Source organism: Hypanus sabinus, chromosome 9, assembly GCF_030144855.1.
Source record: "Hypanus sabinus isolate sHypSab1 chromosome 9, sHypSab1.hap1, whole genome shotgun sequence".
Lineage (NCBI taxonomy): Eukaryota > Metazoa > Chordata > Chondrichthyes > Myliobatiformes > Dasyatidae > Hypanus > Hypanus sabinus.
In genome coordinates this window covers 6,430,183-6,449,451 of record NC_082714.1, presented here as the reverse complement: position 1 = coordinate 6,449,451, position 19,269 = coordinate 6,430,183, and the positions used below count along the sequence as shown (strand labels likewise).

At 44.0% G+C, this 19,269-nt stretch overlaps 1 protein-coding gene across 6 annotated transcripts in view; it reads right to left on the bottom strand.

Annotated features, from left to right (window-relative positions):
* eef2k (eukaryotic elongation factor 2 kinase) overlaps positions 1-19,269 on the bottom strand; it is a 76,596-nt gene that overhangs the window by 18,875 nt on the left and 38,452 nt on the right. For all 6 annotated transcript variants that reach the window (XM_059978962.1, XM_059978956.1, XM_059978960.1 and 3 more), the window contains 9 exons: positions 18,554-18,591; positions 13,443-13,614; positions 11,427-11,576; positions 10,247-10,379; positions 8,249-8,376; positions 6,445-6,655; positions 5,185-5,252; positions 3,082-3,156; positions 1,132-1,185 (listed from right to left, as the gene is read on the bottom strand). In XM_059978962.1, coding sequence (XP_059834945.1) covers positions 1,132-1,185; positions 3,082-3,156; positions 5,185-5,252; positions 6,445-6,655; positions 8,249-8,376; positions 10,247-10,379; positions 11,427-11,576; positions 13,443-13,614; positions 18,554-18,591 — 1,029 coding nt within the window. The remainder of the gene's footprint in view (positions 1-1,131; positions 1,186-3,081; positions 3,157-5,184; positions 5,253-6,444; positions 6,656-8,248; positions 8,377-10,246; positions 10,380-11,426; positions 11,577-13,442; positions 13,615-18,553; positions 18,592-19,269) is intronic.

Genomic DNA, 19,269 nt, shown 5'->3' with positions numbered 1-19,269 from the left:
TTGAAGAGGACGTTTCTTGTAGTAGGAGAGTCTAGGAGCAGAGGGCATAGCCTCAGTATACGAGGACATCACTTTAGAACAGAAATGAGAAGGAATTTCTTCACCCAGAGTTGGGTGAATCTGTGGAATTCATTGCCACAGATGGCTGTGGAGGCTAAGTCTGTGGGTATATTTAAAGAGCAGAGGTTGATAGGTTCTTGATTAGTCAGACCATCAAAGGTTATGGGGGCAGGGGGGTTGGGGAGATAATAAATCAGTCATAATGAAATGGCGGAGCAGGCTCAATGAGCCAAATGGTCTAACTCTGCTCCTACATCTTATAGACACAGAAAAGAGGGAGCAATCTTTTAAATTTGAGGTGCATAGAAATTACGTTTTGCAGAGGGAATTGCATTGCTGGCATTCTCGACCCCAGAGAGTTATGGAGACTGGATCACTGGGGCTATTTAAAGAGACAGCAGATACAGTTCTGAAAGGTCAAAGTAAATTTATTATCAAAGAATCCACATGTTAACATATACTACATTGAGATTCAATTTCTTGCAGGTACTTACAGAAAAAAATGTGAACAAAGATGGACAACCAATTGCAAAAGACGACAAACAGTGCAAGTAAACAAAAATACGGAGAATATGAGTTGTAAAAAGTCCTTGAATGTGAGTCTGTAGGTTGTGGAATCAATTCAGAGTTGTGGTAACTAAAATTATCCATGCCGGTTCAGGAGCCTGATGGTTATAGGGTACTAACTGTTCCTGAACCTGGTCCAGACTGGGGAATTGAGGCCTCTGGGGCAGACTTTTTTTGTGTTCAGACAGGAGTCAAGCCTGCGAAAGGCACGGTAGAAGCAGACAAGCTATCCGCATGCCGTGTACACCATGCAATGTCAACAAGAAGCACAAACTGAAGGCAAAAGATCAAGCTGCCATGCATGATCACCGGCAGAGTCCTATGGCTGGGTTTGAGGATGTTTAGGGACTGGCACATACTGGGCCTTGCATTTCCCTGATCAAATAACAATCAGAAGGAAAGAATGTTAAGAAATAAAACAATAGACAATTATGAAAGAAATACAGCACACTGGAATGAACCCAATGAAGGTCAGATTAGACACTGAAGAGTAACCGTACATACCCGCCGGATACTGTCTTCATCAGATTCACAATACCTTCGCGCATTTGAGTTTACCTAAAAGGAATTATAAAACAAATCATCACGGGTGGCAGTGACATCAGACTCAGAGATATATTCGAGTAGAATTATGCACATGTTGTGTTGGACTTCATGACATGGGAGATGAGTTTGAGAACTGCAAGGTAATATTACAGCTCTACAAAACTCTGTTAGACCATACTTGGGAGTATAATATTCAGATCTGGTCATTTCATTATAGATTAGGTTGCACAAGATAGGTCTTTGGAGACCTTTGGAGAGAGGGAAGATGAGATGTGACTTGATAAGAGCTGTACAAGAGCCATCGCCTTTTCCCATGATGGAAATAGCTAATACGAGTGTGCATAATTTTAAGGTGATCGGAGAAAAGTGTAGAGGGATGTCAAAGGTAGAACACTACAGCACAGAAACTGGCCATTCGCCCCATCCTGTCTGTGCTGAACTGTTATTCTGCCTAGTCCCATCAGCCACATGTACAACATCTTTCTTTTGTAAACACTGAGGGGGTGGATGCCTGGAACACACTGCCAAAATGGTGGTAGAGACTTAGATAGACACATGGATGAAAGGAAAATGTAAGACTTTGTGGGAGGGAATGATTAGATTGAGCTTAGGTTGGTCAAAGGGTTGGCACAATTTCATGGGCAGAGATCTGTGCTGTACTGTACAGTTCTATAACTTAAATACTAAGTGGCTATGGCAGTCTCCAACTCCACAAGATGTCTGCTGCACATCTGGTGAATAGTCAGCACTTTTGTGATGACATAAATAGTAGCAAGAGTTCACACCAGTGCTAACTATCCTGAGCAGTCGCGTCAATTTACAGAACGAGAGAATGAGTTTCCAAAGTTTGGGACAAATGGATGAGTCAGCCTTCATGTCCATACTCCAGCTCAGTTAACTCTGCTTGCATGCAGACCATAGACATAGGAGCAGAATTAGGTCATCAGCACAGTGAGTCTGCTCTACCCGTTTCCTTAACAGCCTCAACAAAGAAAGGTGCTGAAGGAGCCCTAGGATCCAAGACGGAACAGACTCAATGGGCCAAATGGCCTGATTCTGTTCCTATGTCTTAAGGTCATAGAGTGGCAGGTCTATCACAGGTTGACGCTCCTTTGGTTATGCGTCGTTGCCAGTAGAGACCAGCCAGACAAAATAACTGGTTTCCTTCCCGCCTGTGCTGCATACTCCTGTGGCTGGTCCCTGCTAAGGAACAGTTTGGCACGGTCAGCACAGGACAGTGCAGGAAAGACAAAGCAGGTGGTGGACATCTGGTGATTGTTCTGTGCTGATATGTCTTCCTGCCCCTACAGCACAACCTTCAGCAGCTTCTTTCATTCCTTTCTCCAACACGAGTTTATCCTGTCTGGCCACGTCATCAACTTCCACGTTCCTTCCTCTCTCTGCCTGCACCAAAACCATAAGACACAGGAGCAGGATTAGGCCTTTTGGCCCTTTAACTCTGCTCTGTTATTCAATCGTGGCTGATTTATTATCCCTCTCAATTCCATTCTCCTGTTTTCTCCCCATAATCTTTGATGCCCTGACTAACCACAAACCTATTAACCTTAACTTTAAATATACCCAATTACTTTACCTCCACAATCATCTATGGCAATAAAGCTCACAGATTCACCACCCCCTGACTACAGAAATTCCTCAACTCTGTTCTAAAGGGGCATCCTTCTATTCTGAGGCTGTGCCCTCTGGTCCTAGGCACCCCTACTATAGCAAACATCCTCTCCACGTCCACTCTATCTACACATTTCAATATTCGATAGGTTTCAATGAGGACCATCCCCCTCTAGTTCTGGAGCACCTTCCTCCCCCATGAGTGAAGAAATCCTCTCCTTGTCTACCCCATCAAACCCTCTCATTATCTCTCCATTACAGGGAAATGTTGTTCATTACCCGGTCTGCCAGCTCCCCATCCAGTTCACTCCTCCGCTCACTGGGACATCCACTGTCCCCTCCCGATTCAGACATCTGGCAGGAAAAAGGTAAAGACCATTAGACAAAGCAAGCTCAGTTATTGCTCTCAACCTGCAGGATGGGCATGCAGTAGGGAAGGACATTACACAAAAATCAAAAACATGCAGACAGCAGGAATCCGAAACAAAATTACTGGAAATACTCAATAGGTGAGGCTGTGCCTGAAGAAGAGTTAATCTTTCTGGGAAATGGGGAAGAAGTTAAAACAAAGACCAAGCTGCAGGAGGGATGGATAAAACAATATTTCTGATAGCCAATCAAATGGGTCAATGGGACATGTATTATATTTGTTTATTACATTAGTCGTGTAATAAACTGATGATCTCCTGGGATTTTCATGCACAACAGTCTCTAGACCTGGGTCCCCGACCTTTATTAACACAAAACCACAGACCGTAAGACACAGGAGCAGAATTAGGACATCTGGCCCATCGAGTCTGCTCCGCCATTCAATCATGGCTGATCTTTCTTCCCTCCTTAGACCCACTCCCCAGCCTTCTCTCCATAAGCTTTGATGCCATGTCCAATCAAGAACCCATCAATCTCTGCCTTAAACACACCCAACAACCTGGCCTCCACAGCTGCCTCTGGTAATAAGTTCCACAAATTCACTACCCTTTGGCTAAAGAAACTTCTCCTTCTGCTTTAAATGGACGTCCTCTTTCCTGAGGCTGTGCCCTCTTGTCCTAGACTCCGCCACCATGGGAAACATCCTTTCCATATCTACTCTGTCTAGGCCTTTCAACATTTGAAAGGTTTCAATGAGATCCCCTCCCCATTCCTTCTAAATTCCAGTGAGTACAGACCCAGAGCTATCAAACGTTCCTTGTATGATAACCCTTTCATTCCTGGAACCGTACTTGTGAAACTCCTCTGAACCTTCTCCAATGCCAGCACATCTTTTCTTAGGTGAGGAGCCCAGAACTGTTAACAGTTCTCAAGGTGGGGCCTCACCAGTGCCTTATAAAGCCTCAACATCACATCCTTCCTCTTGTATTCTAGACCTCTTGAAATGAATGCTAACATTGCATTTGCGTTCCATTCCACCGACTCTACCTGCAAGTTAACCTTTACGGTGTTCTGCAGAAGGACTTCCAAGTCCCTTTGCATCTCAGATTTTTGGATTTTCTCCCCATTTAGAAAAATATGCATATTTATTCCTGCTACCAAAGTGCATGACCATGCATTTTCCAATATTGTATTTCATTTGCCACTCTCTTGCCCATTCTCCTAATCTGCCCAAGTCCTTCCGCAGCCTACCTGTTTCCTCAACACTAAAAGTGGATGAGCTACAGCAGCAGAAGGCCAGACATTCAGGAGGTACCTAATGAAGTAACCATTCTGACTTTTTATAGTAACTAATAGTAATTTGTCATGCTTGCACTCTACTACTGCAGTTACAAAATAAATTTTTACAATTAATATCAGTGACAATAAACCTGGTTCTGATTCTATTACCAGTTCTACTTGTTATCATCACCACATGCTGTATTGTCTGACATGGGTGATCATAATCTTTCCTCGACCGTGATTGTTTTTGGCAATTTTTTCTACAGAAGCGGTTTGCCATTGCCGCCTACTGGGCAGTGTCTTTACAAGATGGGTGACCTCAGCCGTCGTCAATATTCTTCAGAGATTGTCTGCCTGGTGTCAGTGGTTGCATAACCAGCACTTGTGACATGCACCGGCTGCTCATACGACCATCCACCACCTGCTCCCATGGTTTCACGTGACCCTGATCAGGGGGCGAAGCAGGTGCTACACCTTGTCCAAGGGTGACCTGCAGGCTAGAGGAAGGAAGGAGTGCCTTACACCTCCTTTGGTAGAGACATATCTCCACCACGCCACTCTAACAGTTTTACTACCATTTCTGATCTAATAAACAGACCAAAGGCATGAAAGTGTGTATTGTACAAATACCACCACGGCTTATAGAATGAAAAATTGTTCCACAAGTTAAGGACTATTTAATACAGAACCATATGTATTATAAGGGTTGCGATTAAAGCAGGGGGTTCTTACCCGTCGCTCACCCAATGAGCCATTGTGTTCACTGTTCAGATTATCAACCTCATTAAACACCGTCCAACCTAATAGAAACAAGAAGAAAAAGTACAGATTACTAGAGGCGTCTAACCTCACCATGAAGAACAATAAAGGTTTGCCCCCGAACAAGCTTACACTCAGAAACATTGTGTGGAACTAAATACAAGAGGAATTTAGACAGGAATTTTAGAGTAAGCAACACACAGAAGGTGCTCCCATAGCAAACATTAATAGTGTGGTTGGGCAAAAGGGCCAGCAAAGACACAGTGAGCAGAAGGACCTGTTTCTGTGCTGCATGACCCTACAATGGTCACCTTCTGCAATAACTATATATAGGCAGCAGAAATCTCAATCGGAGAATTAAGGGAGGGGAACAGAGGGCAAAAAGAGAATTTAACTATCTTTGCATACATAATTGCATTTTGAAACTATTCACTTAAAGAGTCCTATTCCAATTTTACAATGGGATCCATTGACTGATGATTGGAAAATTAAAGGACCATTTCTAATACTGTACATCAACGGGCTCTGCCTGGGATGTACGGGTGGCACAGCAGATAATGTTACAGCCACAGTACTCCAGTGTCCTGGGCTCCATTCCAACCTCCAGTGCTGACTGTGTGGAGTTTGCATGTTCCCCCACAGGTGCTCTGGTTTCCTGCCACATACAAGATAGAACATTACAGCACAGTATAGGCCCTTCAGCCTACAATGTTTTGCTAACCCTTTAACCTACTCCAAGATCAATCTAACTCTTCCCTCCCACATAACCCTTCATTTCGCCATCAGCCATGTGTCTAGTGCCTTAAATGTCCCTAATGTATCTGCCTCTACCAACTCCTCTGGCAAGGCATTCCATCCACCCACCACAGTAATGTTCTATCTTCAGCCCTTTAAGCGTATACTATTTAATTAGATCAGCAGCAACACACATACAAGGCTAGAGGAACTCAGCAAGTCAGGCAGTATCTATGGAGGGATGTAAACAATTCATGATTCAGGGCAAGACCCTTCATCAGACCTGCCGAGTTCCTCCAGCATTTTGTACTGCTCTGGATATCCAGCATCTACAGAAGTTCTTGCATTTATAATCAGAATGGGCTGATCTGTATCCCAACCCCAATGTCTTCAATTACACAGCTCGACAGATTAGGCTCCTGAGCAAACTATAACCCTGGGGCAAAGACTGCCCACACTCAGCCAGCTAATCAAATATATGTGAGGAGGCTGGATTACCCATTGGAGATTTGCCCAGCATGTCTTCCTTCGGACTCAAATAGGACGAGGGTGAGCAGGGGAGGGAGTCGAACAGGCTGTCGTTCACGTTTTCATCTCCAGAGTTCTCAGAGAGGCGATGGAGGATAGGAGGCCTGGAGCCAGAGAGTGTCCTTACCCTGTTACTGCCGCACACTTCCTCACTGCCTCGAAGGACAGTCTTTGCTGTTTTCTGAACCAAACATACAGTGGAGGGGAAAATACAGAAGGCAGATAATCAGGGTGCGGCCAGAGTTTCTGCTCATCTTGCACCAAGCAATAAAGTATACACTCACTGCTGCTCAACTGTTTACAGTCACAAAGCACTACAGCACAGGGAAGGGACCTTTGGCCCATCTAGTCCATCCCAAAGTGTTACCTACCCGTCATCTGTGTGGTACCTGGACCACAGCCCTCCATATCCTTCCATCCATGTACTTATCCAAAATCTCTTAAAATGTTGCAATCAAACCCACATCCACCACTTCCACTGGCAGCTCGTTCCACACTCTCACCACCCTCTGAGTGAAAAAGTTACCCCTCAGAATTCCCCTTAAATATTTTACCTTTCAACCTTAACCAATGACATCTAGTTCTAGCCTACTCAATCACACTGGAAAAAGCCCGCCTGCATTTACCCTATCTATACCCCTCAATTTTGTATACCTCTATCAAATCTCCCCCCTTCCTCATGCTCCAAGGAATAATGCCCTATCTATTCAAGAAGCTTATGGTAGGATCTCAGAGAACACGAAAACACACACACACACACACACACTAGTGAGTTTGTGGAACTCGCTGCCAATTACAGTGGTAAAGGTAGAAACATTAGTGACAATTAAGAAACTCTTAATGTATCTGCCTCTACCACCACTCCAGGCCAGGCATTCCACACACCCACCACTCTCTGTGTAAATAAACCTACCTCAGACATCCCTTCCCCCCTCCCATACTTTCCTCTAGCTATCTTAAAATTATGCCCCCTAATATCGCTAATAAGGGTCGTTCATTTTTAGTGGATAAAATCACTGACTGGCAACTCCACAAGACATTCCGGGTGATCCTTAATTGTCAGAGTGGGGATATTCTCCCATCTCTACAGTACTTTGGTAGGGACATCAAGATTAATCTCAGAACCCAAAGTCAAATTATTTTATTATCAATGTATCACTATGTACTATCCTGAGATTCACTTCTTGAAGGCATTTACAAGAAATACAATAGAATTTATGAAAAATTATACATCAACAAAGGCTGACAACCAATGTGCAAACGAAGCCAAATTGTGCAAATGAAAAATAACAATACTGTGAACACAAATTGTCAAGTTCTTGAAAGTGAGTCTGTAGACTGGGCAATTGTTGCAGATTTGGGGTGAGTGAAGGTATCCATGCTGATGGTTATAGGGTAGTAACTGTTCCTGAACCTGGTGGTGTGGCACCTAAGGCTTCTTTACCTTCTGCTTGATGGTGGTAGTGAGAAGAGAACATGGCCTGGATGGTGGGGTCCTTGATGATGGATGCTACTTTCTTGTGGATGTGCTGCTTGTAAATGCACTTAGTGGGGAGGGCTTTGCCAGTCATGGACCAAGGGCCAATGTGGAGAAAGCAGTCAATTGACTCATTGCTCTGACTGATGAAAGTGCCTATCTTTGGGGTGTAACTGTCATCCAAGTGCAATCGTGTAAGAGGGCCTGTGTCAGATCTGAAAGAGCAATCTAACCCGAGAGTCCAGGCATCAGATGGGGGTGGTGCAATACACTACAGCCATAACACAAGGCACTAACCAGTAAATTCTGTGCGTGCTCCAATGCTGCCATTTCCTTCTGCGACAGATCGAACGGAGTAAGCCCCATTGTCTTGCAAATGCTGTTGCAGGCATGAGAGTGAAAGAACAATGCCATCCCTCGCACACCTACGGTGGAAATTGGAAAGTTGGTGCAAGACACAGTTTGGTCCGGCAGTGCACAGCACAGCTCTCCAGGGCAAACACATGGTCTAACCCACACTCCAATTCGACAGTCTGCCCAGCAATGGAACAGCCTCGAGGCTGGTGGGATATGGTGGTGGAGCACGGGCATACTAAATGATGTTTGATGGAGCTGTAGATGTCCATAATAACCAAACACTGACCTCCGGCAGAACTCCCATGCATCCTGCAAGAAGTGGCCCCATATTCTCCATCACTTCTTGGGAATTAATCTGATAAATCTCCTCTGAAAGGACTTAGCATCCTTCCTGAGGTGCGGAGCCTCAGGATGGACTCAGTTCTCCTACCAGGAGCCCAGCAGAAATCCGAGCTCTCAGCAGGATTCCCATCCTAGCACGGCCTCGGAAAAAGAGGATGGTGCTTTAGAATAGAGTTGAGAGGGAGGTGAATCTGTGGAATTCATAGACAGCTGTTGAGGCTAAGTCAATGAGTACATGTAAAGCAGAGATTGATAGGTACTTGATTAGTCAGGAAGTCAAAGGTTATGTGGAGAAGGAAGGAGAATGGGATTGAGAGGGAAAATGAATCAGCCATCATTGAACAGCAGACATCCCACCCTGCAAAAACTCATTTCAGGGAGTTAGCACCACCACCACTGCCCCCCACAACCCCGTATTTCCCCCCTCCCCCCGGTTGACCTCCAAGGGTGTATGAATACAGGACATTTGATTATGAAGGAACACAACAATTTATTTGATCACATATTTAAACTATTTACACACACACACACACACACACACACATACATACATTTAGTTATTTGTTGGCAGTCTCAATGCTAATAGCTAATATTTAAACTATTTACACACACACATATTTACTTAGTTATTTGTTACCAGTCTCAATGCTAATAGCTAAATGCTAATGCAGATAGCTTTTCTATTTCTTTTGCAAACTTTCCCTGTACTATGATGTGGCTTGCTTGGCAGATTTGAGCATTTTGCCGGATGTCTCAACCTCATAGCAGTCTGTGTCAATGAATTTGTTCATTTTGCAAGACATCAGATTCACAAGTGTTTTGTGAGACTGCTGACTTCTGAATTCTGTCTTAATGCCCTTTCCACATCACAATTAGCATTTGGGTTTGCTAATGAACAAATGACACCTGTTAAACTCACTTCAACATGTCTTTTACAGTCATTTAATCCACCACGGGCAATAGAAAAGTCACTGTTGCAAACAGTGCAGTGAGCAACAGTGTCATTATTTTTGACCCCTATTAGGCAGGGGTACACTTTTAGTGTAGTCTGGGGTGAAGTAAGTTTTATATTTTCTTTTTTTGGAACACTCTGCCATGGTGCTGCAGGACACTAAACTGAACTGATGGACAACGAAAGAGAGAGAGAGGTTGACTGTAAAGCCCGCCCACAGAGAAAGCTGATAGGTCTACCTAGCACAAAGAGAGACCAATCAGGATGCTTTCTCTGTCACTCTCTTGCTACATCTGTCACTTGATCTCGCTGTCTCTCTCTCTCAAAAAAATCGATTTCCAGGATATTATATATAATTCGCGGCTGTCAGGGAGCCGCTATCAATATGCGGGAGACTCCCGGAACTTCCAGGAGAGGTGGGATGTCTGTAATGGTGGAGCAGAGTTGATGGGCTGAATGGCCTAAGTGTGCTCCTATGTATCCTGTGTCATCTGCAGGGGGTTTCTAGATCATTAACTTCTACTGTTTTGTTTAATCCTATAACCTCACATTTAAGAAATTCTACAAATCTTTCCAAAGCCAAGATTCACAAATGATTAGATCAGTCACAGGTTATGCTTAGGTTCTAACATACAAGACATTACCCAAGTTGCCATCTCCAAAGTCTGTGCCACTGGACGTGTGGATCTGAGGGTCTGTGTACAGGTCACCCACTCCTTGGATATCCACCACTATCAGCTGGTGCGCTGAACGTTCAAAGGTGAAATGACTAAATGCCTGAAGTCAGTGATGAAGAAAGAGAATTAATTATCACTGTCATTTATACTTACATAGTCTGCCTTTTGCACATTGATCATTTGTCAGTATTTGTGCGTAGTTTTTTATTGATTCTATTGAATTTCTTTGCTCTACTGTGATTCCCTGCAAGAAAATGCATCTCAGGTTTGTATATGACATATACATACTTTGATGATAAATTTACTTTGAACTGTAAATAGAAGGAAGAGAAACAGTGGGGAGGCATATAAAGAGAGAAATGAAGAGGGACAGAGAGAAACAATAAGCTTGATTTCAGTGCATGGTTCAAAACTTACAGGATTGTCAAAATACTACAGTACTACTTGGCCATTGATATCACAGGGTGAATGCACCAGTGAAAATACAATACACAATCCCATTCTCAGGCACACAATTAAAGTTAAATGGGGTAGGCCAGAACTGGGAATCCTGTGGTAACTCACTTTTGGACACTAAGTGACCCATCACACTGTCAAGTAATCACAAATATTGATCCTATTTATCAGCACTGGAACTGTAACCTATCCCTTGAAAAATCCCACACACCCTGCTCTTTGGCTGTTTGTCCCACTCCCAACAGGGAGGAGACTACGTAACATCCAACCAGGACCACCAGACTCAAAAACAGTTACTTTCCCCAAGCAGTAAGACTGATCAACACCTCCACTCACTAACCCACCCCTCCCCACCCCCAACCACCACTACTTCATCATTTCCTGTCAGTCACCTTATTCCTGAGCCTAGCGTTACTTCAGGGACATACAATTGATCTATGTATATAAGCCAGCTTATGTATTTATATTTATTGTGGTTTTCTTTTAGTTATTGTGTTCTTTATCGTATTGCGTCTTTTGTGCTGCATCGGATCTGGAGTAACAATTATTTTGTTCTCCTTTATGCTTGTGTACTGGAAATGACATTAAACCATCTTGACCTTCGGCCCAACTTGTCTGATCTAGCCCAATTAGCCAGCATTGGGCCCATTCCGCTGTCCAAATGCCCTGTGAATATGGTAGGAGTGCTCACCTGTGGCGTGAGGCGAAAGTTCTCGTCCCTCACAAAGCCCGAGTTGGAGTTGTATTTGATGTATTTGCCCTCAATGTAGTGTTCTAGATGGTATAGAGGTTTCCCAGGTCTGTTCTTCATCTCCAAAATACACATTTGCATGATGTCCACCTAACATCAAGGACACAAATGGACAATGTCTTTTTTGAAAAGTTGAGGCCATAACTTTTATAATACTTCTGAATAGGCAAACATCATAGCCCTTTCTCGCCACTATCCCTACTTGCCGCTGTACCATTGACACCAGACACCTTACCCTATAAAGACACACTCTGCTTCTCAGGATTCCTGCAGCTATCTGCTGGTCAGACCTTGTCTTTTTCTGTCAACTCTCACCATCTGTGCTCCGCTCAGATGTCCTCCAAGCAAATGCTGGGCTGGTCTCTCGTTCACTCCCTCCCTTCACTGGCTGCAATTCCACTTCCTTTTTACTTTTTAAATGAGGAGAAATTTCTTCAGCTAGAGGGTAGTGAATCTGTGGAATTCATTGCCATAAACAGCTGTGGAGGCAAAGTCAGTGGGTATATTTACAGGAGTGACTGATAGTAATGGTGTCAAATGTAATGGGAAGAAGGCAGGGGAATGGTGTTGAGAGGGATAATAAATCAGCCATGATGGCAGAGCAGCCTCGATGGGCTGAATGGTCTAATTCTGCTGCTATGTCAATGATTCCCAGTTAAGTTTAGTGACACACGAGCTGGTAATCCTGCAGTGGCCATTATCGTGCAGTCCAACAACAACTGTCAGCTCAGGAAGAGATGCAGAGCTGAATAAACCAGACATTCAAGATCATTACTGTTGACTCTAATTACAGCTTGTGATTTCATTTGAAGTTCCCAATGAGATTACAGGTTTATAATTCTTCTTTATGGATTTATTAATGTCTACAATGTGCTAACTTGCCTGAACCTCTCAACACTTAAGAGAAATGGGGCAGTTAGATCATAAAAACTGTGGGGGCAGCACATTAACATAACCCATCTCCAAATATTTGAATTCCTTAAGAGTGGCACGAAAGCGTAGTGATCAGCAACCCAGGTTCAATTCCTGCCCGCCTGTGAAAAGTTTGTATGCACTCCCACTGACCGCATTGGTTTCCTCCAAATGCTCCAGTTTCCAAAATGTACAGTTTAGGGTTGGTGAGCAAGTTGTGGGCATGCTCTGTTGGTACCAGACGCATGGCGACACTTGCCCCCCGCACATCCTCATACTTGGTCATTGATGCTAATGACACAGCTCACTGATTCGATGTTTCAATGTACTTGTCACAAATAAAGTGAAGTAGATTTCTATTTTAATTCCACTCATTCCCAATCTGACATGTCAATCCATGGCCTCCTCTACTATCGCAATGAGGCCACTCAGGTTGGAGGAGCAACACTTAATATTCCGTCTCCAACCTGATGGCAGGAACATCAATTTCTCGAACTTCCGGTAATGTTCCCACCCCACCCCCTTTTCCTTCTCTCACCTTATCTCCTCACCTGCTCGTCACCTACTCCTGGTGCTGCTCCTCCTTCTCTTTCTTCCATGGCCTTCTGTCCTCTCCCATCAGATTCCCCCTTCTCCAGCCCTAAATCTCTTTCACACAACTTCCCGGCTCTTTACTTCACCCCTCACCCCCACTCCCAGTTTCACCCATCACCTTGTGTTTCTTCCTCCTCACCACACCTTCTAATTCTGATCATCTTTTTCTCTTCAGTCCCAATGAAGGGTCTCGGCCCAAAACATCAACGGTACTCTTTTCCATAGACGCTGCCTGGCCTGCTGAGTTCCTCCAGCACTCTGTGTGTGTTTCTTGGATTTCCGGCATTTACAGATTTTCTCGTTTGGATTTCTATTGAGTGAGCTTGGGTTAGATGGAGCCAAGATCTAGATCAGCCACTATACAAACTGAGCAATGGATTAGGCTTGACAAATAAGAGTAATCCCTGCTGTTCCTGTGCTTTACATTTACAGTCCTACTGACCACTCCACCTGTTTGGGAGGCTTATGTCTGCTGTACTCCTCGCCCCACAGCTTTGCCTCCATCTGGAGTCGCACATCCTCGAAGTACACATCTCGATCCACAGAGTCTATGTAACACTTTGCAACATAATTGGAGGCAGACTTCCACTGCTGGTAACGTGTGAAGTTTGAAAGTTTCTTCCTGTTGAGCACAACAGAAATCAAAATTAACTGACCAGAAGTAAAACAACTTTTCACACCCATTCTGCAAAAAAAAAAGTCCCTATCGAGCCACCATGCTCCTGAGATGAATAGATCTTAGCCCACAATTACCCCAAACTTCCCAGCTCTCTGGGGTAGTTTCTGCACTTCACTCACCCCCACCACCCAAATCAAATGCCTCCCCACCCCCTGCCCCCTGTCAACACTTACCCCTTTCCCAGCAACCCTTTTCCCTCTCGTCAAACACATTCCCAGGTCCACCCCTTCCAAAATACTTGACTCCTTGCTGAGTACAATCTCATCAATGAAAATCTCACTCCAGTATCTGTGCCAAGTGGCGCAAACAGAAGCTCAATCTCTGTCCTGTTGCAATGATCCAGAAGCACTCTCTCAGGGTCACATATAAATATTCAGAGAACACAGAACACTACAGCACAGTACAGAGCCTATTGCGACTTTTTAACCTACTCTGAGATCAATCTAATGCTTCCCTCCTACTTGCCCTCCATTTTTCTATCATCCTTGTGCCTATCCAAGTGTCTGCCTCTACCACCACCCCTGGCAGGACGTTGCACACACCTACCGTTAAATTTTCCCCCTACTTCCTAGGCTGAGCTGCCAAGAAAAGATTTATGTGCAATCTATATAAACAAAACCTCTGAGAAGCATGGGTTGAATAGGTAAAAAGTGTAACAGCATTTCCTGTAGAAAAATGGCAGGAGGGGTATTAAACACGAAGTCTCCTGTCTGAGTGTTCTGGAGTACAGTACACTAAGGGTTTCTGCTGATTTTTAGTAACACCGAACTATCCCTGGCTGTGGATGTACAGAGCTGACAAACACACCAGCTGGGAAGATGTCCTGCCTAATGTCTGCAGAGCCTCTCACCCCATTGAGATTACAGGCTTCCAAGTCCTCATGGATTCATTAAGTGTATGAACTTACATAATCCTCTCAACACCAAGACAGCTGGGCTATGTTAGACCACAGAACAGAATGACCATGTGAACTGACTTCAAAGTTCAAAGTAAAATTTATTATCAGAATATATACATGTCATCACAGACAACACCGAGAATTTTTCCTAGGGGCATACTCAGCAGATCTCTCAAACGGCAACTGTAAACAGGGTCAGTGAAAGAGCAAGAGCATAGAAGATAATGAGAGCAGGAGATAAGATAAAGAGTCCTCAAAGAGAGATCATTGTTTGTGGGAACATCAGAATAGATGAGTGTAGTCATCCTCTTCTGTTCAAGAGCCTGATGGTTGCAGTGTAGTAACTGGTCTTGAACCTGGTGGTATGAGTCCTGAAGCTCTTGTACCTTCTACCTGATGGCAGCAGCAAGGAAAAAGCATGGCCTGAGTGGTGAGGATCTCTGATGGTGGATACTGCTTTTCTGCGACAGAGTTTCATGTAGATGTGCTCAATAGTTGGGAGGGCTTTACCCACAGTATACTACGCCAAATCCATTATCTTTTGTAGGATTTTCCACTCAAAGGCTTTGGTCTTCCTGTACCAGGCCGTAATGAAGCCCAAACATTACACTTTCCACCACACAACTATAGAAGTTAGTCTCCTCAGACTCTTAATGAAGTTGGGGCACTGTCCTGCTTTCTTTGCAATTATTTTCACACAATGGGTCCAGGACAGGTCCTCTGAGACAGTGACAATAGACAATAGATGCAGAAGTAGACTATTCGGCCCTTCGAGCCTGCTCCACCATTCTGAGATCATGGCTGATCATCTACTATCAATACCCAGTTCCTGCCTAGTCCCCATATCCCTTGATTCCCCTATCCATAAGATATCCATAGGACATCCAGGAATTTAAACTTACTGACCCTCTCCACCTCTGATCATCAGATGAGTACTGGTTGATGGACCTCTGATTTCTGTTGGGAAAGCTCTGGGCAGATGGAGCCAAGATCAGGATCAGCCACAGTGCAAACTGATTGATGGATTAGATCATAAGATAATGAGACACAGGAGCAGAATTAGACCATTTTGCCCATCTAGTTTTCTCTGCCATTCCATCATGGCTGATTTCTCTCAAACACATTTTTTCCTGACTTCTCCGCATAACCTTTGACATCCTTACTAATCAAGAACCTATCAACCTCCACTTTAAATATACCCAATTATTTGGCCTCCACATCTGTCTGTGGCAATGAATTTCACAGATTCACCTCCATCAGGCTAAAGAAATTCCTCCTCATCTCTGTTCTAAAGGGACGTCCTTCTATTATGAGGTTGTGCCGTCTGGTCCTAGACTCTTCCCTATTGGAAACAACTTCTCCACACACATTCTATCTAGGTTTTTCAGTATTTGGAACTTTTCAATCAAATACCCCTCATTCTTCTAAACTCCAGTGAGTACAGGCCCAGAACATTCAAATGCTCCTCATACATTAACTGCCTCATCCCCAGAATCACTTTCATGAACCTCCTCTGGACTTTCTCCAATGCCAACACACTCTTTAGATAAGGGGGCCAAAATTAGGTTCATCAAGTGAAGTAACCTACCCAGAGTTTGCTCAACAGAAATACACTAACATAGTATTCAGTTCTATGATCTAACTTGGCCCAGGTCTCTGGGTGTTGAGCATTTTAGGCATGTTAAGCACTGTAGACATCAATGAATCCAGAAAAAAGAATTAGAAACCAGTGATCTCATTGGGGACTCATCCTAATCCTAGCATCTCATCACATCAACTCAAGCTCATGCCAGATCCCACACAAACATTATTCCAAAATAGATTTGCAAACAGGACTAAAATAGCAATGTGATAGGGCGTGGGAAATGGGGCAGAAGGTGACAAATGGAAAGCTCATTTGATCAGGCAATGTCCCCTGTGATAGTGTGCCATTGTAATTCTATCAAACTTGGAGAGAAACTTTAAAAGATCAGCACAATTTATTCTTAGCCAACTCTCCTCTGTAACTGTGTTGTGTATTTCCAGCCCTTTGCACTTACTGTTGAAAGTGCCCTGACTGGATGCATCATGGTCTGGTACGCAAGTTTGAACGTGCAGGGACACGAAGCTGCAGAGAGTGGTGGACTCTGCCCAATATGTCAAGGGCACATCCCTTCCCACCACTGGGATGAGCAACGCCAGTCACTTCCCTTAAGAAGGCAACATCCCATAACATCTGGGCCAAGCCATGTTCTCAGGGCTACCACCAGGCAGGAGGTCTAGAGGAGTCTGAAGTCCCACACCACCAGGTTCAGGAACAGCTACTCTTCTTCAACCATTCAGTTCTTGAACTAATTGGTACAACCCCAATCACTGCAGTATATCAACACTATGATCCCTTTGATTATGTTTGCTGCCCCAGTAAAGCAGTCATTATCAAAAACCCCACCTACCCCCAGACTTTCTCTCTACTTCCCCTCCCATCAGAAAATACAAAAGCCCAAAAGGATGTACTACTGGGCTCAAAGACAGCTTCTATCCCACCGTTAGAAGCTATTCAGTGAACCTCCGGCACAATAAGATGGGACTTGACATCACAATCCATCTTGTTCTGGCCTTGCACCTTTCAACCTACCTGCACTGCACTCTGCAAATCCAGAGTAACACATACTAGATGCTCGAGGGACACAGCAGGTGAAGTAGCATCTATGGAAATGAATAAACAGTCGACATTTCAGGCCGAGACTCTTCATCAAGACTATCCATGCTCACAAAGCCGTTCAAAGAAAGGCTTTCAGGATTATAGTTGTAGATGAAGCCACAGTTCATGAGATTCTAGCCATCAGTAGCTTACACCACAGACGACAGGTTGCTGCAGCTACTATACTATGCAAAATGCACACCAGCCACAGCCCTGCAGACCTTCGCGCCATGCTGCCCTCATCTTATGAGAGATGGTGCACCACACGATCAAGTTTATCTATGCCTGCTCATGCTGTTTCTATGCCTGATGCGAGAACCTACACACTGGATAGAAGCTTCTGTGCTGTCAGAATTTGGAACAGCCTTCCAGATGCTGTGGTTGAAACATCTTTGATGATGGGGTCCAAGCCTTCAAGAGTCAAATGCACAAACACCGATCATCTCTGGGAGGGAAGTCACATGCTTCTTCAAAAACTATCATGAAGGGGACCAGGATGGCAATGCTTGGTTGTTGGCACGTAGGGTTAATTCCTGACTTTCAAGAGCACTTGTGAGTTATGTTCCCACTGGACTTAGTCCTTAAACTGCTGGAGAACAGTGCGGAAAGATCAGGTGCTGTTTTCTCCCGGTAGGGATTAGTTTTCAGTTCCAAGTGCTCCTGTCACATTTTGTCACCCTGTAACCTTATCCTTCAATCTCTCTGAATTATGGAGGCAGGATATGTATAAATGTCTCTCTCCAGCAGAAGTCATCATGATCATCATGACTCCAGTATTTCTGCTATTTTTTAATGTTTCTTAATTGTATATATGATTTTTTAATGTTCTATCACTGAGCAGCAGTGAACCATCAGATTGGCCTGTCAGAGTTCTCTTTGGGAACTAGTTGACTTGATCAGCATTTCTGATCTGCACTTAACTTTTTAAAAAATCCTAATGAAGGGTCTCTGCACGAAATGTTGACTGTTCATTCATTTCCACAGATAATGCCTGACCTGCTGAGTTCCTCCAGAATTCTGTATGTGTTACAGAGCAATTCATCTTTGATTAAATCCTATTACGGAGAGAAGAAGATTGAAGATTGGATCAACCCTACCTCTGTATTAATTAATAATATTCCTCTGGGGGGGGGGGGAATTTGAATTCTCTCTGCCATCACATTTCATACACAATTTAAATGCGCCTCCAGGAGGAAGAGTGATGAGTTATGGTGGGGAATTTGGAGGCTGATGTCCTACCCAAGCATCCCTGGTGTTTTCCAATCTAGTTCTATATGACAAGAAACAATAAGAGTGGAACTTACGTTCGGTAGCATTCTCGCATGGCGCCACGGCCAAAGGGCTGAAAGAGAACGACCAAGTATTCAATTTTAAATTCATAAACAGGTTTGATATATAAAAAGATGTCATAATTGTTTTTGGGAGAAGTTCTCGTGAACCCACACTTTGCTTTTGGAAGTCAGATCCACATCACACTGCTCCTCTGCACAACTGCACTCTGTACAGGGCCCCAGGGAGGTCTGGCATATGCTGTACCAGCCTTAGTCTGTGCTTAGTCCCTCAATCAGTGAGCAGATTCGTTCCAGAGGCTCGGTAAACCAGTGAAGTGAAGTGAGCACCATGGTGACCCTCCCCCCACCCTGGACATTCCCTCTTCATCCCCTTCCCATCCGACACAAGATACAAAAGCCTGAAAGCACAGACCACCAGGTTCAAGGAGAGCCTCTAGCCCATGTTATCAGACTCTTGAACAGACCTCGTACGATAAGATGACAATCTACCTAGTTATGATCTTACATCGTATTGTCTACCTGCACTGCACTTTCTCTGTAGCTACTCTACTTTATTCTGTATTATTGTGTTATTGTTTTACCTTGTTCTACCTCAATGCAGTTGTAATGATCTGATCTATGTGAACAGTATGCATGCTTTTTAGTGTTCCTCATTAACTAATACTTCAGACTTCTTTCCAGCTGTACTAATAGTGAACAAGGGTAACCAATAGCCAGACTAAAGAACT